Here is a 22827-nt window from a genome sequence, read left to right on the forward strand (position 1 = left end):
TTCTGCTAAACATTTCCATTGTTTCAAGTTTGATGATTGAAATGTATTGTGACATTATACAGAACATGCAGCAAAGGTCAGTACCTGTGTAAATGTATCTCAGCCCACTTAAAGATCTGCTGCAACAGCCACGGTGGCAATTTCACAGACAGACAGACAGCCAGACAGACAGCCAGACAGACACACACACACACACACACACACACACTCATGCAAATACAGTTGTAAATCAATTCTTGACCCCCCCCCCCTTCACAGCAGTTCTACAGCCCCTACAAACTGCATGACTTTGTGTAGGAAAGTAACATTCTCATCTTACATTACTTCTGAATGCAGATGTATACGAAATCAATGTCTTTTTCTTTCCCTCTCTGTCTGTCTGTTTGTCTGTCTGTCTGTCTCTTTCTCTCTTGCTTCCTTACCACATCACTTCTCCCCATTTGCCTTTGATTCTTTCTGTTCTTTTTTAGACTTAAGATGACATTACCCATGGACACCGCACATTCTCTTTTGCTAAAATCACATGATCTAAGTATGAATACAGTACTCTCCGCGTAATCGGGTATCGCTTAAACGGGTATCCGTTTAATTGGGTACATTGCAGTAATGTCAGAGTCAGTTCCAATGCACATTAAAATTACCTGATAATCGGGTTGCCTCTCCGCATAAATGGGTAAATAATTTTCTTCTTACCTAATTTCTACCCATATTTTATCGCAGATGTAACACTGCAAGAAATCATTCATGTCAAATTTTCCTCTCAGCTAATCACATTCTCTGCTCAATTTGCAAAGAAGACCGATCATTTGGGGAGTAAACATGAAAACATAAGTGCACGTACTGAATTGCCACACGAAAACAAACATTACACGTCATGTAGTTGGCACACACAATTGCATAGACAGACAGGAGTTGAACACACGTGTGCTCCTCCCTTGCTCCGCAATAACATTCACAATACGAGAAGCTTGCAACGAAAATCACGCCATGCACCAGCTCCATGATTTTGCTTTTTCCCTGTCACTTCTCGAAAAAATAACCCGACGTTCTACTTGACTAGTGCACGCAAAGAGACGTGTTCATTTTGGAAAACGCCTGTGTACTAGGAGAGGAGTCTATAGTCAAATGAAAAAGTTTTCTGAAGACATATTTGTCCATAAAAAGAGTGTAAAGAGAATTATTGCTCATGACTGAGCAAGTGTACAGTATGTATAATGTGCCGTGCACACACGCTTGTTAAGCATACAGCTGTACAGTGTACAATACATATAAATACACATTGTGTGTGTCAATTGTGAATGAGACCTGTTCTGCTGTTAATCCGGTACTCCGCTTAATAGGGTAAGAAACACGAGCCTACCCGATTATGCGGAGAGTACTGTACACAACCAAATCTATGCTTATTTGTACAATTTTTTTTCTTCCACTAGACGTCCAAACATCCATAGTAGGTCTATGAAATATCATAATGAAAGTGATGGTCACACAATGACAAAATACACGAGGAGAACAGTTGTACATGTAGGAGTTTTCCCAATAAAAATGTGTATTTCCTCACAACACTGTGCAACTATTTCATATCACTTACAGTGACACTCAATTTGCATGATACCGTGGTGTGGACACCATCTAGACATTTGTACTGTACAGATCCATGAAACACAACCTTCAATAAGAAAACCACTGTACTTGCATTACACAAAAAGAAACAGATGTATTTAACCCTTTGCATGTCCAGGCACTAAGAATAACTTGCCCAGTGGTGCATTCTGATCAGCATTCAGTCATCTATCCAAACTTGACGTAGATGTACACTAGCAAGTCAACTCATGTGTAATAATGTGCTTAAGTCACCAGAAGATCAAGGTGACACAATGAATAGGGGTGAGGTGCACTGGGTAATCTCTATACATTTACAATTGACATAAAGTGTCAATATTAGCACAGTAACGATAAAAGACACAGAAATATGCCCAAAGTCAAAAAAACAGACAACAAACTAAGATTTTCTTTTTTTTTTTTTTTTGCATGTGTTTGCTATCAATATTTTGCATCATGTATAAACAAAGTACACAGTGTAATTAAAGTGAACCTCCCTCTCATAAGAACAGACTTTGATATCACATATCCATAGTATAACAACGAACAAACCTCACACAAGTATAAAGGAACTGTTGTATAGGCACTGCACTTCTTATTAATCTCTACGAGTCTCCATTACGCTGTGAAGAAATTAATGATGCATTCCAACGAAAACACCTACAGATTTGTCTCTTAACTCTATTAATGGTCCATGCCAATATGAACACCTGGAATGGTACAGCCAAGTCCATGAATCATCAACAGTCACAAAAACAGTGAAAGTACAGAAATGATGTGAAACACTGATGAATCCATTGGAGCAAGTATCAAACATGATTGCAACATCTATCACAATCCTTGAATCCTAATACACTGTAAACTGTATACTGTAAAACGAGAAATGTTCGCGTGCATTTTAATTTCGCGAATTTCGCGAGCGTGAAGATTCGCGAAATTAAAATGCACGCGAAAGTTCTTTTGTATACTATATGCACTGAATGCCAGTGGCAGTTCGCGAAAATTTCATGCCACAAAAAAGGCCGTCGGCTCCAATTCGCGAAAAATTCATGCCGCGAATATATCATGTTTTACAGTAATTCTTTTTCTCTCTCCCTCTCCCTCCCTCGTTTTGTTGTTGTTGTATTTTTTTTTTTTTTGGGGGGGGGGGGGGGCTTCTGTTTTGTTTTGCTTTTTTTTTCTTGAGGAAAGGTGATGCTAGAGTTGTTTCTGTTCGACAGTGTGCGTACAAATTTCTGGATCAGTACCAACATTTGTTTTGTTTTGCTTTGTTCTGTTTTGGGGAATTGGCTGGTGCAATACAAAAGAGAAAGCTCAAAAAAGCTTCAGCTGCAGCATCAGTGAGTAACTGCTCCTTTAATAGTTTGCTCACAACTTTCTTCAAACTCCCACAAAAGTCAGGTGAACCGGACCAGAGCAAGTTTACCTGCATCAATTCATATCACCCCCATCAACTTCCAGATTCATGGCTTAAAATTGATAATTCACGGTCAAAATTAAAAGGCAATGCTGTCATACAATTGTACATACAGTGAGAAATAAGTTATACTTGCACACCCAACGAGTATCAGAATACACAAGCAGAGAGGAAATAGTACTCTATATCAGATCGACCTGATTTGAAATCCAAACGACACGGAGCCGACAAATCACTGCCAATCAGATTTCATTTTCTACATGTGTTCAGGCAACGAGGTACGGTTTCATATAGACATGGACATTTGGTCTTCTGAGTAATGTGTGTGCTTGGTGACAGAATGAACATTTTTTTTTTAAATCAATATATGTCAAATCATCTTTCAAAGTCGTCTTGGAAACACTGACAGCTTTTGACATTGCCCAAGTGGTACAGACTTGATACTCATGCATACAAGAGCAGATGGTAATGCATGGTTGCATAACTGCAAGAGAAGTAAGCAGCACTATAACCTTGTACGTATCAATGAACTTTATGCATACATTATGTACATGAGAGCAAAATAATAAGGGGCAATGTGTATCTGGTATAGCAGTAAATCAAAGACATACATCATTAACGTAAAAACCTGAGCTTGCAGCTTGTATGACTATGCAGCCGTACTGAAACATGCATTTTCTTGTTAATTTGTGACATGTGAAATTATTTCCATCCAAAGAAACCATTGCTAGAATGAAATTGCAACTCCCTCCATTTTAATCACAAATGGAAATAAACCATTGATGCCATTTCTTGTAGCCACAGCAGTTGAATCTGGGTCAAACTTTCTTGAGGTACATAAAATACATGTTGGTCATATCTCAAGAATGAAATCCTGAATTCAGTTCAGTTTAGTTCAATTCATCGCATTTTTTTTTCTTTTGCGGGCAATACAAATAATTTATGTTAACAGCCTTACTTCCAGGCTGCTGTCTAGACACATACGCTGTTTCATGATGACCCAGTGTAATCCCGCTACAATGACTGGGAGCACCATATGGCAAGCTTCTGAAAGCAATTTCCTAGTCTGCCAACAGTCCCCCATCCAAATCAGCAAGATTCCAAGGAGCAATTGCAGAGATGACCTTATGTTACATTCATCTCTCTGGGTAAAATACTTCCCAATTCAGAGAGATTTTTAAATATTCTCTTACATTTGTATTTCAGACATGAAGAGATATTGCAGCTCTCAGAAAGGTTCTTGCACATTCAGATATTTTACTTTTTTCACTATTATCTCTCAGTGAAACTTTTTTTTTTTAAAATCAACTTGCGATAGAAAACCAGTTGCCAGCAGAGGCATGATCATCTGTCTGCTAGGGTTTGACAAAGAGAAGAAGAAGCAATATGCATCTCATGGTAACACTCTCCTCCATATTTCTACCTTTCCATGCTACAGGTATAAAGCTAAAACAGATATGCAAAATCTTCTGCTTGAAAAGTCAGCTTTGGGTTCTGAATTGTTCATTTTTGTTTTTGGAGTATGTTGGAGATTTTTTTTTCCTTTTTTTTTGGGGGGGGGGGGGGTGAGGCTTGGCCTCAAATACAAATTCATTGTGAAACCTGATGCAAACTAATGATTACACTGGATTCTGGAAAGATAGAAGAAAGTAAGAACACTTCTGATGGAGTTGAAATTAAGCACATGCCAAGCAGACATGAAATTTGTCAAAAGAGACAGATTCCTGGCTAAGCAATATCAAGCAAAACACAAAACAAAAACAAGAAAATAAAATGGATAGGCAACGTAAGCACAGAAATCATTAACACAGAAATGATTACCATCATCACTACACCTCAATGTCATAATTAAACTTTCCAACACGTTTATGAATTCTTTACACAGCATGGAATGACAAGAGCTTAATAAGTTCCACCTTCAAAACAAACCTTGCACGAAAATTCTATAATTCAAAATTAAATTTTGAATTCAAAAAGATTTGAAAAAATCTGGCACTGACAACTTCCAAATGCATTTTTTTTTTTCCTTTTCTTGCCTCTTGCATACTCACATAATCTAATAGCAATATCTGCAAATGGTGTTTCCTTGGATATGAATACACAACAGAAATTACCCTCTAAAATTATTTCCGGGATTAATACTGCTGAACAATCACATGTTAAGAAAGTCATCTTGTAATGACCGAGTGCATTATATCTCCAGCACACATATTATAGTCATCCTGAAATACAAAGATACTGTTGCACCAGTCAATATGACTATATACATGTACTTGCAAGGCATATGATGAACAATGTGGTAGGGAGTACATTCGAGATATGAGGTTTCCATTGGGGGGGGGGGGGGGGGGGGAGGGGATGATTTTGCCATCATCAGCTGTTAAGGAAATCATCCAGCTCATCGAGGAGGTTGTCGTCATCATCGTCCTGCGTCGCCATGGCAACTGCAGGCTGGCTGTCGAGGTCGTCGTCGTCATGTTCTTCCAAAAATCTATCGAGATCCTCGTCGGTCACACTCGCTAACCTCCTCGGGGACGGCTTGGTATCACTAGGCCTCCTGAATCACAAACGGATTATGTTGTCATCAGTGAAGAGGTCAATATGAGTAATACTTTGTACAATGAGTACTGTAAAACATGATATATTCGCGGCATGAAATTTTCGCAAATTGGAGCCGACAGCCTTTTTCGTGGCTTGAAATTTTCGTGAATTGCTACTGGCATTCAATGCATGTAGTGTAGACAAAAGCTTTCGCGTGCATTTTAATTTCGCGAATTTTGGCGCTCGCGAAATTTGCGAAATTAAAATGCACGCGAAAATTCCTCAATTTACAGTATGTGGTGCATCATTACATTAACCGTTTAAAGTCAGAGATAAAAGAAAGAGAATGTGCGTAAAGCTGACTTGAGCATAACCTACACAGTTTTCTAACTTTCAATTGATTTTTTGTACATTTTCCTTACAGTGAAACAAGCCAATTATATATCGATTTAAAGCTTAGAATCAAGCGATTAAAAAACACATAAAGAATACTAGTATGTGTATGTCCTTTTTACATCAAATAAGACTCCCTCCCCACAAGTGAACTTCTACCTGCAATTGCACCTGGCAAATGATACACAAATATTTTGGTGTTGTCTGATATTTATAGACATTACTGATTGTGTTCAATGACATTTATTACCTCCAGTCTTTGTTTACTTCCACCTACTTGAAATCTTACTTCCTTGGGGTCAACAATATGTATTTTAGGGTTGTAGTAGAAAGTTTTCTGCTTAAATGAATGCCTTCTCATCTGTATCATGAATCAACCTAAAGTCGCATACAAGGAAAGCCTCCAAGGAAGAGTTACAATGTGCGGTATCAGACCCCGAGGATAGAACACCAAGCCTACACAATCCTACCAGAAAGTTTAGGAGAAACAAATTAACTCTTTATGTGCCACGTTCGCACGTTCAGCTCAGTCGACGGCGTGCCAACTTCGCATATTCTGCTCAACAAACAAAGCCGACAAAACCGATCGATAAATCGCTAATCCCGCGGTACAATCAAGGAGTTTCTTGCGCTTTTGTTCCTTTCACATACGGCTTGCATTCTATGTGGTGATTGACTATCAAGCGGTGTTCCCAACTACAGTAGATTTGCGTGTATATTCTAAGTTTCTGTCACTATTTTATGTGCAAAAGTCATGCCTTTACAGTAATGTAGCAACTGGTAATTCAAAAGAAAAAATGGAAATAGAATTGTTATACATTGTATATAGAAGCAAACTTTGGCATTCCTCTTTAACTTTGCTCACTATTATGTCCAGCTTAACAGAAATTTGTAGAAGTTATACAAATTGGAAAAACAGAATTCTTTCTCAAAGCATGACTACCTTCGTGTCTCAGAATAACGTGGCACACAGGGGGTTTCCACCGTGGCACATAAAGAGTTAAAGGGAAAGGAAGAAAATGGTGGCTCACCGATAGACGGACGCTGTGGTCGTATCAGCCTCCTTCTGGACAGTTTTCTCCACAACCTGGTCGAGGACATCTTTCCCTGCAATGTCCACCTTGGTGCTGTCCTCCTTCACCTCGTCTTCCTGAAAGCCATCCTGGTCGAGGGCTGGTGTGGGGCTGGTGTCGTTGCTAGGTGTGGCAACCTGTATGTTCTCAGTAGTGACGGCGTCACCAGGCACAACCTGTGGAGGAGAACTCGGTGGTAGATGCCTCTCCAGCTGTGCCTGTTGGGTTTGGGGGGGGGGGGGGGTTTGATAGTTTGTGAGAGGGAACAAGATAATGATAAAGTGGAGGCAAGGTATGCTCCAAAAACCCTCACTCCTAAATCACTACTTTCATTTCTACTGAAAGTCTTGCCTATACTACCTGACAAGACATAATGGGTATTCCTTATTTGTTTTTGTTTTTCATATTAAAAGTATTTTTTTTTAAATCAATTCCGGGCTGCTCACATTCACACATCAACATATGATAGGTACTTGGGTGTTACATGCATCTAAATCAGAAAAAAAAAAAAATTGTCTGAAGTCAGGGATATTTTTTTCTTCTTTTACCTATTTTTCTCTTACCAAGATGTGAAGAGATATTGAAGTTTTCAGCCAGCCTCCTGCAGGCATAGGGAGAGGTGATAGTCCAGCAATTCATGATCATAATCAAATAACACCTTCATCCCAAAACTACTCTACTAGATCCTTTTTCAGAAAGGCACACAAAATTTGATTGGTTTCAAAGTCCTGAGAACTGCTACCAACATACAATCTATCAAAAACAAAATTACACAGAATACCTTTCACAGTCGATTTGTAGGTGTTGTACTGTTGCCATGGGAACATCCATCTGATGTTGCAGGAGTTACATAGCACTCCATGACTCTTGGATCTCTACCAACATACATGTAAGCCATTGAATGTCGGTACCATTCTCTATCCTTTCTTACCTTCTCTTCCACAGCTGCCTCACTAGGTGTCGTAGTGTTTCCCTGAGATGTGTTTGAGGCCTGTCTACCTCTCCTGGACCTCACTGGCTTCTTGGCTAATTTCACAGCTGTTAACACAACCACGATATCAAAACAAAACCAGAATGACTGTCAAGTTGAAATGACTTTGGGCTTCACTAATTAGAGATCTAATCCTAATTATCTTACATTCTCTCTCCTCAATGCTCATCTTCACTATCTTGAAATGGATCAAACTTTTATTTCAAGAGTGACTGAATAAACTTCATCACGTGCCAGTATCGCATTAGTTCCTAACTGTGTAGCAAGTGGATGCAGACTGAAGAGAAAAATTTACCAAAGACCATACACACTACAAACCATATATTGACATGCAGTAATTTTGTTGGTTTCTTTGAAAAGGTGCCGTCAAAAATTAAATTGAGCGATTTTGAACTTGAAAGTCATTTTGTGAGAAAGCTTTACATTTACCCAAAGTTGTTTGATGTCTCTTCACCCACAAACTACTCTTGGCCCCCCCCCCCCCCCCCAATAAAAATAATGAATAAATAAAAGGCACTGATGCCAGTGGCAACACAAGAAAGAGTCAGACTTACTGGGTCGTGTTATCTTGCGCGGTGAACCCAGCCCGGCTTGTGAAGCTTCCCTCTCATCTCCATCCTCCTTCCTCTCATCTGAAACGCTGGAGGAGGAATCTGGGATGCTGGCCTCCGGGCCAGGCATTGCCATGGTTACCTCCTGCTCTATTGGTCTAACAACCACCTGCTGGTCCTCCACGGATCCACTGTCGGTGGTCTTCCCGTCTCTCAGCTGCTTTTCCCTCCGAATCTCGTCCAGGGTCTTGATCTTGATCTCCGCTTCGCTCAAGGCGGGGTCCGCCGCCCTTTGAGTTGCTGTGGTGATGGAATCGCCAGACGGGGTGAGGTTCCATAATCTGGCCCGCCTCTCGCGTCGCAGTTCATCTAGACTCTTCTTCCCATCCCCTTCGCCAGCTACAGTGAACGCAAAGTGAGAGGAAGATCCAGCTATTCATAAATCCACCAAAAACTGACGTGTTCCTCAACAATTTTGCAACCTCTTTCGAAGGTCACGCAGGGGCTAATTCTGATCAGTAACAAAATCATTGTAACAAACATAATTTGTTATTTTCACATTTTAGAGGGGGGTTAAGCTTTGGGGATGATATACTTTGAGTTAATTACTTGAAGAAAGTACAGTACCCTCCTTTTTCTGGACTTTGGTTTATACATATGCAGCATGCTAAAAAAAAAAAGAAGGTACTCTGTACATGGGGTGCAGACTTCATCATGTGCGCTGATTTCATGAAGCTGTGGAAGGTGCTAATATTGTCTGATCTTTTCACTGCGAAATATGAAATAATTCCAATAAATCGTCAATTCTCCTGACCTTTAACTACTGGCTTGTCAGACTTGTTGTCCATCCTGCTCCAAATCAAGGCTCGCCTCTGACGTTTCCTCTCCTCCTCGTTGTCGGGGGCAACTGCATCATCCTGCGAGGATGGCTTGGATGCCCCTTCCTCTGCAGAAGGAGTCACCTTGGCGGTGCTGGTCACCTGACTCAGACGCTGTTTCTCCGCCCTGATTTCAGCCAGGCTCTTGATCTACAACAGATAATTTGCATATTAAGCAGCAAAAATCAAAACAGAATTACAAATATTTACATGGTCTACAGCAAATGAGTAGAATATAAAGAATGTTACCATTTTATTCAATCTGACCAGACTTAGGCCCCGTTGCAAGAAAGTTGCAATCAATTGCAAATAATTGCTAATTTTGAAACAACCATTCTGATTGGCTCAGGGTCTGCCCTATTAAGAAGACATGCATGCAACAATGATTTTGATTGGCCAGTGACAATCAGTTGCAAGTTGCGTTTAAACGCAAAGTTTCTAGCAACGGGGCCTTAGACAGATAACATTGAATTCGGTGACTGGTAAAAGTAGAAGTTGTACAATAACTGCCAAAAAAGGGGTGTTTTCCTCTCAAATAAAAAAGAACCTACCAATGTATACTAGAAATCTTAATATCAATGCAAAAAAATAAATAAATAAATATTTGGTTGACAATAATTGGAAAACAGTAAACATGAAACAATCAGTTGAATTTTACATGACTGCTATTTGTAACTGTACACAAACATTAGTATGTAGTAATGAGATATTTCAATGACATGCGCACACTGATTGACATGTTGTAACATTCCATAGGCATATCTGATATGAGCAATGATTATGTTATCAAACTGATGCGGTCACAGAAAACTGGGAGGGGTCAATTCCCCTTGCATTCTATTCCAGGTCCACAGTAAATTCAGGCAACTGTAAACTCAATACGCTTCACCAAGTCGGAGATTCATACCTGGATGGACGAAGCATCGCCCGCAGCGTCCACTTTCTTGGTCCGAATGACGGACAAGAGGGACTCGGTCCCCTTGTTGGCACTCTCCACTGACTTGGAAAGATTCAGTCGACGAACTTTGGTGGCAGGCTGCTCCGCGTCCACCTAAAATTGAAACGTTGCAAAGTTCAAACAATAAACAACAGGAAAATATATTATTCTTTCTTACGTCTAAAATCTTCAACGTAATGTGAAAATCTTGAGGTTGTAATTTGAATATCTTGGGGCTTTACTGTTCATTGTCAAGAGCTCTTAGAGAGCCATTTATGGTGACTTTTTTTTTTTTGGAGGGGGGAGGGTTCAATATTGAGACACATGCTATTCTTGGACCTAATGCCATAATACATTCGTTGAAATTACATAGGGCTTCAAGTTGAAGACTTATAAAGCTACATTGTAGAGGCTGGAAGAGTTTCAGTTCATGGTTGTGTCCATCTGCCCAAACTTGGTGAATTTTGCGCCTACGTAAATGTTGATTTTACAAAGTTACAAAGCAAAATGACTCAAATTATGAAGATAAAAGAAGACTGCACAAAGGATGAAGCAGGTGTTGTATCAGGTCGGCCTGCAGGAAAACATTCTGGTTCTTTGCAAAACAACTGAACTATAACGGCACAAAAACACTGCAATCTTAACGAGAGTACACTGATCTATTTCTTTGTGGCGCTACATTGTAGAGAATAGGATACATGTCCTCCATGGTAAGAATACACGTACATATGTCCTTCACGTAAAGGACACCAGCTTTTGTTAATACTAAATAAGCATACCTTATCTGTGGTATTGATTCTCCGAATCATGGGCTGAGATTCTGGCTTCATCGTCACTAGAGATAAAAGTCAAGGCAATTGGAGTTGACGAGTTGGAGTGAACAAAAAAGACAACACAAAACAAAAAAAAAAAAAAAAACAGAAACAGCCAAAACAGTTTCAAAATATTAAAACACTACTGGCATTCCATTCAAGAGTGCCAGAAGTAACAACTATACCACCGACACATATTGTCCATGTCTTGGTTAAGGTGAGAAACTCCTCATCAAATAATGATGAGATTACAATATCTTCATGCTCAATTGTGTCTTGTTTACTCTGCATAATCAGGTACAACATATCACCAAACAAATTCACTCGCCCACTACCCCACAAAGTCATGACAGTCACTTCTCTTGTATTACCCTCTTCACATGCTATACATATTTGTAGGCCATATCTTGTCATGGGTGAGCAGACCTCCTTCAAGCATTCTTTGTAGCTACAGAATCACAAAATCTTTTTCTCTGTCCATGACTATGTGTTATATACTTGAAGAGAAAGATTATATTTTTTATTTCCTCTACCTCTTGAAGCAGCTGCTGGAGGCTTGTAGAGGGCAATCTCCCTCTTTTTCCTCACTCTCCTCCCCAGGGCAGACTGCACTCTTTTCTCAGGCGAGTCGGCGGCATCTTTGTCACCTTGCGTTTCCTCGCCCTGTGGTGAGACTGGTGCACTCAACCTTGCCTTTTTCTCCTGCCTGATCTCAGCCAGGGTCTTTATCCTGCATCGTGAAAGTCCGCATAAAAAAATGGAGTTTTACTTTAGGCGTAACAATGGGTATATTGTACAAGCTTTATTTAAAACTTCTGTCATTTTCTGCAACAGAGACTTAACCAGCAGTGGCAGAAGCAAATTCTGCAAAGAGTCTCTCATACATCCTGCTTGATCTAATACACTTTATCTCCGAGAATCCACTTACTGTTCAGGGAAAAATTTTCTAGACATCTCCTTGCACTCATTCCTAATGTCACTACTTGTACATTTAGCTAAAGTCGCAAAAAATTACTGTACATTATACAAGTCATTGTGATCCCAACTGAAAACAAATAAAATAAAATAATCGGGAAATACCGGTAGCCATGCACACTTTTCCTGGAGATGCATTCACATTCTAATGTCAGATGAAACATTCATTCCTAATATTAATGCCTGCTTTACTTGTTGGTTTATAATTCCAAGGTATACATCAAACACTACACTGCCCATATTCAGTGTTATCGATATGTCAATCAATAATTGTAACTGACTTCTCATGTGTTTTGCCTGTTCCTTCAAGTGCATACATGTACCTCCAGATGAGCAGGACAGCAAACTATCACAACAATGATCCTCATCACGCTATCACTGACAAGCTCAGTTTCCTTTCATTTTTCAAAGACCACTGTTGTGGGAGGGTTAAGGTTTAGAATACTGTAAAACGAGGAATGTTCGCGTGCATTTTAATTTCGCAAATTTCGCGAGCGCCAAGATTCGTGAAATTAAAATGCACGCGAAAAATCTTGTCTACACTATATGCATTGAATGCCCAGTGGCATTTCACGAAAATTTCATGCCGCAAAAAAAGCCGTCGGCTACAATTCGCGAAAAATTCATGCCGCGAATATATCATGTTTTACAATATTTCATACCTGATTTCCTTTGGTTTGCTCTCCTTCTGGCTCTCATCTCCCTCATCCTCCTCCTCTTCCTCCTCTCCCTGAGAAGAGCTCTCAGCTCTTGTCTTCTCTCCTGTCCTGCTCTCGCCGTCCGAGTCTGACCCTGCCTTCCCTAGGCGGCTCAGGAGCTTCTCTTTCCTGATTTCCGCCAAGCTCTTCACCTTCACACCTCCGTCTGAGCTGTTCTCGGCATCTCCTTTGTCTGCATTCAGAACTTTCACCTGGCGCGTGACCAGCCGTCGCCTCTGCCCACCGATGGCGCCCTCCGCCACATTTGACGCCTCACTATCGGATTTGCCTGCCTTGAAGGGCTTGCCAAGTCGCGCTAGCATTCTCCCTTTAGCAGTGGTCTCTTTGTCCTCCTTTTCATCTTCCTTTGGTCCTTGAGGTTGCCCCGCCCTGATAGGGATACCCAACCTGGAAGCCAGGCTTCCTCCCTTTGAGCCAAGACCACGCCCTGGTAGTGATTCCCCTCCTTTACCGATGCCAGCACCTTCCACTTTCACTCCCAGCCGCCCTGCAAGACCCACCTTCTGCTTGGTGGGGGAATTGTCGGCCACTGCCCTTCTTACACTGTTTTCATCCTTCTTAGCTTTCATGGTTATTCCTAGCCTGGACGAGATTGTCCTCAGTTTGCTGCTGTCGTCCTCAGAAAGAACAGCACTGTCCTCGCCACCACCCTTCTTTGCAATGACGCGTTTCATCACCTGCAGCTTCCCCTGGCCGGGCTTGGCACCCGCGGCCACTCTTCCTCCGAGCAGCCCTGTTACCGTGGAGTCCGGCTCCACCTGCCTCCCGCCTCCTCCGACCAGAATGCGCCGCACAGTCATGCTTGGCTGGACTGCCTCCTCCAGCGATCTGTCACCGAATGGTTCCTCTTCCAGCTCTGGAACCTGCATGCCAATGATCAAACACAGGAAGACATGATATGCAGAGACATTCCGCCTGGGGGATGGCGAAGTTTCATTGATATGTCTTACACACAAACACTCCACTGCACATTTTCCTCTCAAAACATCCAGTTTGGACTCAAGTCTACTAAATGGCGTCCCGTATAGACAGGTCCCACACATCAAAGGATTCATTTTCCAGTTTGTCAAAGCACACAAGTTTAGAAACCAAGTATGATATTGAAGGCAAAGAGTACATGTCTGATTGCTGCATTCTTAAAATGACTACATAATTCAAATAATGCCTCCAGCGACACTTCGTGGCGGAGGCATAAAAACCAGGGGCAGACCGACAGAAAGAGTGGGAACAGAAAATAGAGACTAGCACAGGAGGAGTTATGAGATAATGACAAAAATAAAAGAACTCTGACCTTTAGTTTCTTCTTTGCACCTGCATCTGGCTCTAGGCTACTTCCCAGCCTCTTCTTCTGTTCTTTTCTGATTTGACTCAGACTCTTGATGCCAAAATCATCCCTGGGCTTTGAGGCGAGGCCAGCAGGTGAGGTGGTTCCATTGTCCTCCTCTATCTCCATTTTCTGAGGGTCTGCGGGATGGAATACAATTATGAGGGAAACCTTAATTGATTTCTACTTGTCATATCACTCAAGACATTACAAGAGACCAATGTTGCAGGCACTGCTCAATACAAGAGAAGAAAGAAATAACCCCCTGCAGGATGGAATACAGTTATGAGGGAAACCTTGATTTCTACTTGTCATATCACTCAAGACATTAGAAGAGACCAATGTTGCTGGCACTGCTCAACACAAGAGAAGAAAGAAGTAACTCCTACTTGATGCAATTGTTGGATACAGGTTCACAGACGATTTGAAGAGAGCCACAATCCTTATGATGGCACAAAGTGATGTATGACGAGATTGCATACCTGTACAACACTAATTGTGATCCAACCTGTCTTGCATTTCTATAGATGCATTTAATTTTTCACTTGGACTCAAATACAGGGACATGAAGAACATTTCACAAGAATAAGTCATAATTTATAATATTAAGTTCACTCAATTTCTCTAGGTTTGACTTCATAGTGTAACAACTTACCAACATAATCAAGAATCGGCGAAGTACTGTATAAAATCTGATCTATGTATGTGTTGGGAACTCATACAGAGGTCTGAGCAATCAAGCCTTTCTCAAATTACACAGCATCACTTGATCTGTTGGCACTGGATTGGGGCTCTGTGAGAAAAATACATCAACAGAGAACTGCCTGTTTCCACATTCTCAGCCAAGGAGTTAAAATAATTTGACAGCATGTACCCCCCCCCCCAACAAAAACACACTTTTACCACCAAAGTTATTATAAATGCCATCTCCTCCTACCAAATAACACCAATTCTCAACCTTCCACAACAGCCAATACCATTATCATTTCTTCATAAAGCAGCACCACTCTTCAATAGATCATCATTCTCCGATTCCAAAAAATGACTCAAGCTAAAGGTGAAAAAGGGGTCAAGTGATGGGGCAGATTCAGTGGAATCACAAGACTCAAAAAAGGTCACACAGCTTCTCACCTTTTCTGCTCGAGCTAACCGAGATGATTCTGCGGCTAAAGAGCGGTGCTCCTCCTCTTCTCCGGTTCTCCGCGACGTCCATCTTTTCCACGTCATCCTCCGTGACGTGGCCCCTCTCCATGTTCTTCTCGCGGCGGATCTCAGCAAGAGTTTTCACTTTGACTGTCAGAGGCTTGTCTGCAAAGTAGTACATCGGGAGAGAAATGCCAAGATGAATGAGGAAAGAACTTAAAGCTTTAGGAACCTGGCACTCAAATTACTAAAATGCAAACCGTCTCTTGTCATTTGATATCACAAACATATTATTCAAGATGCACATCGGTTTCAACCAAGGGAATAGCTTACAAGTCTTTGAGTCTACACTGTGACATCCTTACAGTACCACATATACTAACAATTATCATTCTATGAATAATTGTATTTTTAATGATTTGCTCAATTGAGGTAAAGTTTCACATTCTATTAATCATTGTGTTTTGAATGATTTGCTCAATGTGGTAAAGTTTCACCACATATATTTCCCTGACTTCATAACCACTGTAGTTAAAAACATGTTAACATACAAAGCATATTTCATCTGTGTCGCTGCAACCAGCAGACACCAAACCAGAATAGTAACAAAACACCCTGAGCACTTAAATCCTCTTGTTGCTCACTACTTGGAATAGTTTCATTTATGCACATTACAAGACTCAAATGAACACAGTTTCTCATTCTGTAAAACCAACAGTCTGAAAAACATGACAACCGAAAGGAATTCTACTCATCACTCTCAGTATCAAGTTTCAGCAAGAATCTTGAAAAGATTTTAACGTTCTACTTGAGGATAATTTCTTTTTCCAGAATTTTACTATGTAAAGAACATTGACCGATACCATATTTGAAGAGCGCTACATAAAATATCATTTGTGACCCTGCACCTCAAAACAAACAAAAAGTCGCCAGACATGAATTTTTAGTTAAGACCATATTCTGAAAGACCAGACTTTAAGCTTTAAAATGATGTATAACTCAAATCAATTGGACTCTCCTAACCTATCTAAATATTGGAAAGAAAGCACAAACTCAGGAAAAGTGTGAACTGAGAAAAGAGGCTCTGAAGTACAGTGTCTATTCAAGCGCTGGCTGTGCGATGAATGGGACAAAAAAACAGGAAGTAAACCACCAGAGTAACAACAATAAAGGGATCATCAGATTAAACTGAATTTAAGCATGCCTCTTTAACACATTCTGTCTATAATTAATGCCAACTTTCAAAGCAGTAGCACTATCCTTTCAAAAGTTATTAGAGTTGAAAGTGAAGAGTGTGGACAAGGTTTTTAAGAAATGAAAAAGGGATTCTAAAGACACACCTAATCATACTATTCTACCAAAAATGTTCGAGATAAGCTGCTAAAAACACACTTTCCTGCCCGTTTTATGATACCAAATTTTAGCATGATATAAAAGAAGACCCGCTCTTTCAGAAAATATGAAAAAGTCAAGTTCGGCTAGGTTGACCCATTTCACTTATTTTCAGTCTTCACGCAAAATCAGTGTGTGCGACTTTATGTTCGTTTTGAGGTGCACGGTCACATTTATAGTCAGTGCGTATCATCACCATTTGTGCTATCTGGCCCTGCTCCTCCGCCGAGTCGCGAGGTCACCTTGAGCGGGGAGACGATGTCTCGGACAGGGTGCTTGTTTGAGGGACGCAGGGGTGATACCAACAGCTTCCTGGACGGGCTGCCATCAACACTAAGGGTACCTAAGCTCTCATCATCTGTCGCAACAATCACAGTCATAAACACAAGGGATGTACAATGTTTAACCACACTTTACATCAGTCAATTCTGATGGTGACTGCTAATGATTGACTATTTGATCTACTGAGATGACAAATGCGGAATTGTACATGTTGAAGAAAAATAGTTATTTTCAGGAGACAAAGCCTCAATTTCATATCCCAAAAGACTATATCACACAAGAGAGAATACATGTAGATTCTTTGCAAAATAAAACTTCCCAAGCAAATTATACTTCTGTGTGTCATAATAATAAGAAGCTATGATAAATTTTCTACATTGCTACTTTTCTCGCATGACACTCAGCAAACTCTGGATGAGATTTGCATACTTGTTATACAAATGTAAATCTCACTCTACTATACTCCTTTAACACTGACTACATGAAGTCTTCAAGCTTCGTATTGTTGAAGTTTACAACTTCATCATGAAATGCTTGAAGATTACAATGGAGATTACCAACCTAATTGGTGTTCAACAATGCAACAATTGCAACAGTGTATTTGATCTCAACTTGCAAGTACACTTTTAATTCTCTCAAAAAAACAGAAATAATCATATCACTTGTTAATGTCCATATCACAACTTCATGTTTAGTGGCAGTTGTTTGTAAAATCTATGATCCCTGTGAGATCCATAATGTTGATGACATGAAGAAGATATATATGATTATGCAAGGACAAGAAGATAGAACTGTAAAGGATAACAGTTTCAGGTACAAAATCTGACACCACAAGGTACAAGTAGTGCAGGGAAAGAGGATCACATGGACACACCTTCACTATCCATAGGGGTGAAGACCACTGGCTTCACGGCTGGCATGTCAATGGCTTCTTTGTCTTCAGCCATGGAGGGGTTGCCGGGCGTGGCACCGGGTATGGCCTGCTTGACGGAGGAGGAGAGGGGCCTGCTGGTGGCTGGTGGGAGTGGCTTGGTGACTAGGAGCAGAATAAGAGCCAATCAGCGTTATCAACTGCTTTAGTCACCGGAGATCCACATAATGAGATGGAGTACCTGACATCTTCATTTGTATTACAGTTCCAAACCCCATCTGTGCATACTTATTCAGCAAACAATCTTCGGCTTTGGATCACCCTTTCTTTACACACGAGAAAATATTGCTTGACTTACAAGAGCCTCAGCCACAGTGTCAATCACACACACAAAAAAAATAAAAACAACAATTACTGTGCCTATTTTCTTTTTTTTTTTATCTTGCTTCATTTTTTTCTTTAATACACAAACTATTCTGGGGCATTAGGTCTTATTTTATTTGTTCTTATGTTGAAATTACTAGTAGTCAAGCAGAGTACAATGTACATCAGGAATGTATAAATTAATTCAAAGAAGTATTCCTGACACTTGACAGCTTTGTGACTGTAACTGTCACACTTTTAGGAAGCTCAACTACTTTCTAGTGACTCAAAGGGTGTGTCATACTCCTTTTAACCCAGTACAGAATGGGTTAAGAGGGTAAAACTGCAAATGTCTGACAGCTGGTCTCACCGGGGCCAGTAATGGTGGGGAGTTTGTTGATGAGAGACATCGATGAGGCAGGCAGTCTCTCGGAGGAAGAGGATTTCCTGATGTGCTTAAAGGGACAGTGAGGCTTCTGGCATCCCAACGGCTGGCTCTCCCAATAGCATAGGATCTCTGACCGATTTTTCTGCCGGGAAAAAAAGAAGAAGCAATCTGACGTTAGGGATGTTACTAATAATGTAATTAAATAATTGTAATTAACAGAGGTCCTTTTCAAGTGAATATTGTCATCTCGTCATATTTTTTTTTTCAAAAAGAAAGCATACAGGTACTTGTACTGTACATGTACATCATGCCTTGCAGAGAAAGTGAAAATCAACCATTATTAAACCCTATATCTGCGATTCCGCAATGTGCAAAGATTTTTCCGCGCCATTTCATGACTTTTTTCCTTGAAGTCTCCGGCATATTTTTAGACCAAATTTGCGACGTCCTGGTACACTGTTTTGAAGTTACATAATGTTTTGCATGTGCATGTCGACCCCAAAACAGCTAAAATTTGTGATATTGTGGGCAAATCCAATACAAATTGTGTTTTCTTGTTAAATTGATATAAATGAGATTATTTCAACTTTTAATATTAAATGGAATTACTCAAATCTAATGTAGATAAGCTTGAAAAAGTGGCTGCAACAAATTTTGGTAAAAAAATAATAAAAATCGAAAGATCAGAAAAACAATGAAATTCACAAAATAAAGAACAAAACAAAGTGAATTTGACTGTGCTATTTTTTTTGCCCCAAAAGTGTTTGACGTGTCTTGAGGAATTCTGACACAAAAACTGAGCAATCCTTCAGTCTTTTTAACGGAGTTACTGTACAGGTGAAAATATGCTTTCCCATATAAATTTGCAGAATTAATTTACTACAAATAGAAAATCAATATTTTTCTATTGTATGACCATATAATCTTGTACACTTGTAGTTGACATCCAGCTCTATGTTCGGACAAAATTTTGCAGCAATCGCACCATCGGCAGCCAAGATCTGAGGGGGGTCACGACCCCCCCCCCCCCTTAATAGTACATGTACCTAAGCTTGCCATAATCTACAACTAGGTAAAGTTTGGATGGAGTGTTGAATGCTGAGCAAATGTAAAAAGCTGAACATGTTACCTGTATCAGCTACACTATGTACATTGTATGTATGTATATGAATTGGCACATAAAGGACCAAGTAAGAGGAAGACAGCAAGTGCATGCATAAAAATCACAGGATTTCAAGTGCATGTATCATGAACAACGTATAATCTCACAACTCAAACTCTTCCAGTACTTTAGCACCGTATGACTAAAACTTCTGGATATGAAGTGTATTGTTGTGTATAACAGGCAAAATGTCTTTTCATGTAGAGATAACATTTAAAATTAGTAACACATACAAATATGTGTACGTATGGAGGTGGTTTAAGTGGGAAAAAAAAAATAAACAAGCAAACAAACAAGAATTAACATACATAGGGACTGGATATTTTCCCCCCGCGCCTACAGTGTACAGCTGTACTCACAGTGATTTCCATGTGCCGAAATGCACAGTTGGGTCTAAGGCATTGACCGTTCTGCCAGTTGATACAGACCACCTCATTTCCCAGCGCTGGCTCGGAGTGGCGGTACGGGCAGCTGGGTCCCTGGAACGACACAAATTCACAGGAATCGGGTATTAAAAAAACAAAGAAACTTTGAAAAAACAACACAAACAAGCTACATATACAAAATGTTTTAATACTGACGTGGTTATAAGGCAACAATCACTAGGTTACACCTTGTTAAAAATTCTTCACATTTGGTGTACAAATTGTACCTCTGGCTATACCAGATTGATAGTAATCATTGTAATGGCAGGGCCCCCGAAAGGAGCTTCAACAACTCCACAGACGTTGAATACTCGTGTTAAATTACAAACAAGGATGAACATTTCTACATACATGTGATTAACTCTTCATTGATTGTAAAATACATGTACACTGTACTTCTTTGTAAATACAATCAGAGTGTCAGAATGCATGCAGGAAAAAAAAAAACTGAAAAAATCTGAAACTCATGAAAAAAAACAATTAAAGTGGATTTGATACGATGTACAAATTTGTACGTTGTAACTGTGAACTTTTCAATGCATCTGAATTGCCAAAAACATCTGAAAAGTGAGTTTTAGGCAGACTAAGAGTACAAAAATTTGTACAGAATACCGTACATATCAACAGACCTGGCCCTGTATGAACCTTCAGAAGAAGACGAAGAATAAATCATTCTAACTCTTTTGATTTGTGAATACAAACTGAAATAAGGAAAAGCTGACCCAAGGTCAAACTTTCAAGAGCATGGAAGCCACACCATGGACATGCACATACTTGTAGCCACCCAAGTTTGGAAACTGACCTTTGTGCAGGTGGAGTAGAAGAAGAAGTAGCAATCGTCTCCTGTAGCCGACATGGTTGTGGACGATATACTCTGCAGAAGCTGATAATCCTTGATCATTCAAAAACACGGACGATTTGAGGTGAGAAATTCCCACACGTGGTCGCTAATGTTTGTTTCACAGAGCATGTGCAGGTGCTTCAACAGGCAGAGCTGCTATATCTTGATTGTCTGTTACGCTAAGATGATGATGTTACCAGGAATGCATCCATCTCCTGCCTATACATCTGAAGTATCATCATCGCTTGTCCAACTGTTTTTAAGTTCTTGCTCACTTCAAAACAAGTCCAACAAAAGATCCTTAGCTTAACATTTCTTTTTGTTTGGTTCTATCAGATTTTTTTTTTTTTTTTTACACTGATAGAACAGAAAGTGATACCTTATTTGTTTATTTATTTGTTTGTTAGAGTTCTTGACTGTCCACAATATTTTTGATGCAGATGACAGTTCAGTTCATACAGATGTCTTCATATTCTAGATTGAATTACAGATCTTCTTGGTTCCAAAAGTGCATAGAGAGAAAGACAAAAATAATAGAGAAGAAACGTACATGTAGTACAGATGAGTGTGTGACATGGAGATGAAGACTTGGCAAATCCTCTTTGTTTTCAGCTGTCAGTTCCTAAATTTATACTTGAACTTTGTTGGTAGATGGACACACTTCAACAACGTTGGAAGCTGTGTTCAGATGCACCAACTGATGTACAAGACTCGCTCAGAAGCTGTTCCGACGTTCAAAAGCAGCTCACTCGGAAAACACTTAGTCCAACCTAGAACACCATACGACGTAGCTCCTTGGAAAGATGACAATTTCTCGTTATTTGTAGCGATGCAGATGACTGGTAGAAGCTCAGAGATGGGGCCTTGTCTGTTGTCCTCCTCATAAAGCTGATACCAGTATTACAACGGGGGTACACGGTTGGGTGTGGTCACACATCAAAACAGGCGAGTTCCCATCCCTCTGAGCTGATTTGGCTGAAAGAGCTGACAAATACCATTCACAAATTATACACAATATCAAATGCTTACAGTGTACTTTGTATATTCATCAAGAGAGCATGGTAAAATAATGTACAAGAAAGTTTCTTTCAACTGTTATCACATGACAAAACTTGCCAATCTTTCAATCAATTTTATTTTTTTGGACGACTCTACAGTTTTAGAGGATGGAAGAATGAAACCATTTCTTGGTCGAAAGCACAATACAACTTTCATAGTCTACTTGTAAAGATATAGAATTGCAGTTACCTGATCTAGCAACCTGAAGAATTTCATTTAGATCCATAACCCTCCCCCCTGAAATCATATTTCCCCTCATGAAAGTACATGTCCTTGAAGTGTATGGATTGCCAGCACAGGATCGTCTTTTGGAATATTATAAAGTCAGGTGGCTGAAACTCTCATAATACACATGTATCACTTCACATTTACTTCCAGAGGCTCTTTTTTGTTCGTTTGTTTTTGTAAAGCTTACAGATATGTCTTGACCCGATAAAATCATGCAAGTTTCAGCAGATGGGTACATGTATGTGATCCGCACACTCACCTTTTCCTCCACATCCAAGTTGATGTCCAATCAACTCTCTGCCTAGAGTGGTAGAAGAATGAGGCAAAATCAAACATCAGATGAGTCCAAGAAAACAGGTACCCTGGGTTGAGTTGCCCTTCGTCACATACCTCTGAACCTCTGAACGATGACACCCAAAGGTTCGAATGAAGACTGCTTCCATGAAAAGATCCTTACATTCCT

At 40.1% G+C, this 22827-nt stretch overlaps 1 protein-coding gene across 1 annotated transcript; it reads right to left on the reverse strand.

Annotated features, from left to right (window-relative positions):
• Positions 1-5370: 5370 nt before the first annotated feature.
• Positions 5371-21887, reverse strand: LOC139708465 (uncharacterized). Its single transcript, XM_071620418.1, has 17 exons — positions 21039-21887; positions 20171-20290; positions 18632-18791; positions 17902-18063; positions 16942-17103; positions 15342-15518; positions 14178-14350; positions 12830-13749; positions 11726-11922; positions 11160-11215; positions 10351-10494; positions 9380-9593; positions 8569-8964; positions 7834-8061; positions 7587-7624; positions 6982-7241; positions 5371-5573 (listed from the first exon to the last, which is right to left on the reverse strand). Exons 1-17 carry the CDS (start codon positions 21135-21137, stop codon positions 5390-5392), a joined length of 3690 nt encoding a protein of 1229 aa, XP_071476519.1. The 5' UTR covers positions 21138-21887; the 3' UTR covers positions 5371-5389.
• Between the last annotated feature and the right edge of the window lie 940 nt (positions 21888-22827).

The sequence above is a fragment of the Diadema antillarum genome, unplaced genomic scaffold (assembly GCF_040938485.1).
Source record: "Diadema antillarum isolate AM-2024a unplaced genomic scaffold, OU_Dant_1.0 seq00001338_RagTag, whole genome shotgun sequence".
Lineage (NCBI taxonomy): Eukaryota > Metazoa > Echinodermata > Echinoidea > Diadematoida > Diadematidae > Diadema > Diadema antillarum.

Excerpts from the sequence above, each read along its gene's own strand:
- LOC139708465 (XM_071620418.1), bottom strand. The coding sequence starts at position 21,137 with ATGATCAAGGATTATCAGCTTCTGCAGAGTATATCGTCCACAACCATG. Across the intron at positions 14,351-15,341 it reads GGTTAGCTCGAGCAGAAAAG|ACCCTCAGAAAATGGAGATA; the intron begins GTGAGAAGCTGT and ends TCCATCCCGCAG. Across the intron at positions 10,495-11,159 it reads GAATCAATACCACAGATAAG|GTGGACGCGGAGCAGCCTGC; the intron begins GTATGCTTATTT and ends TTTCAATTTTAG.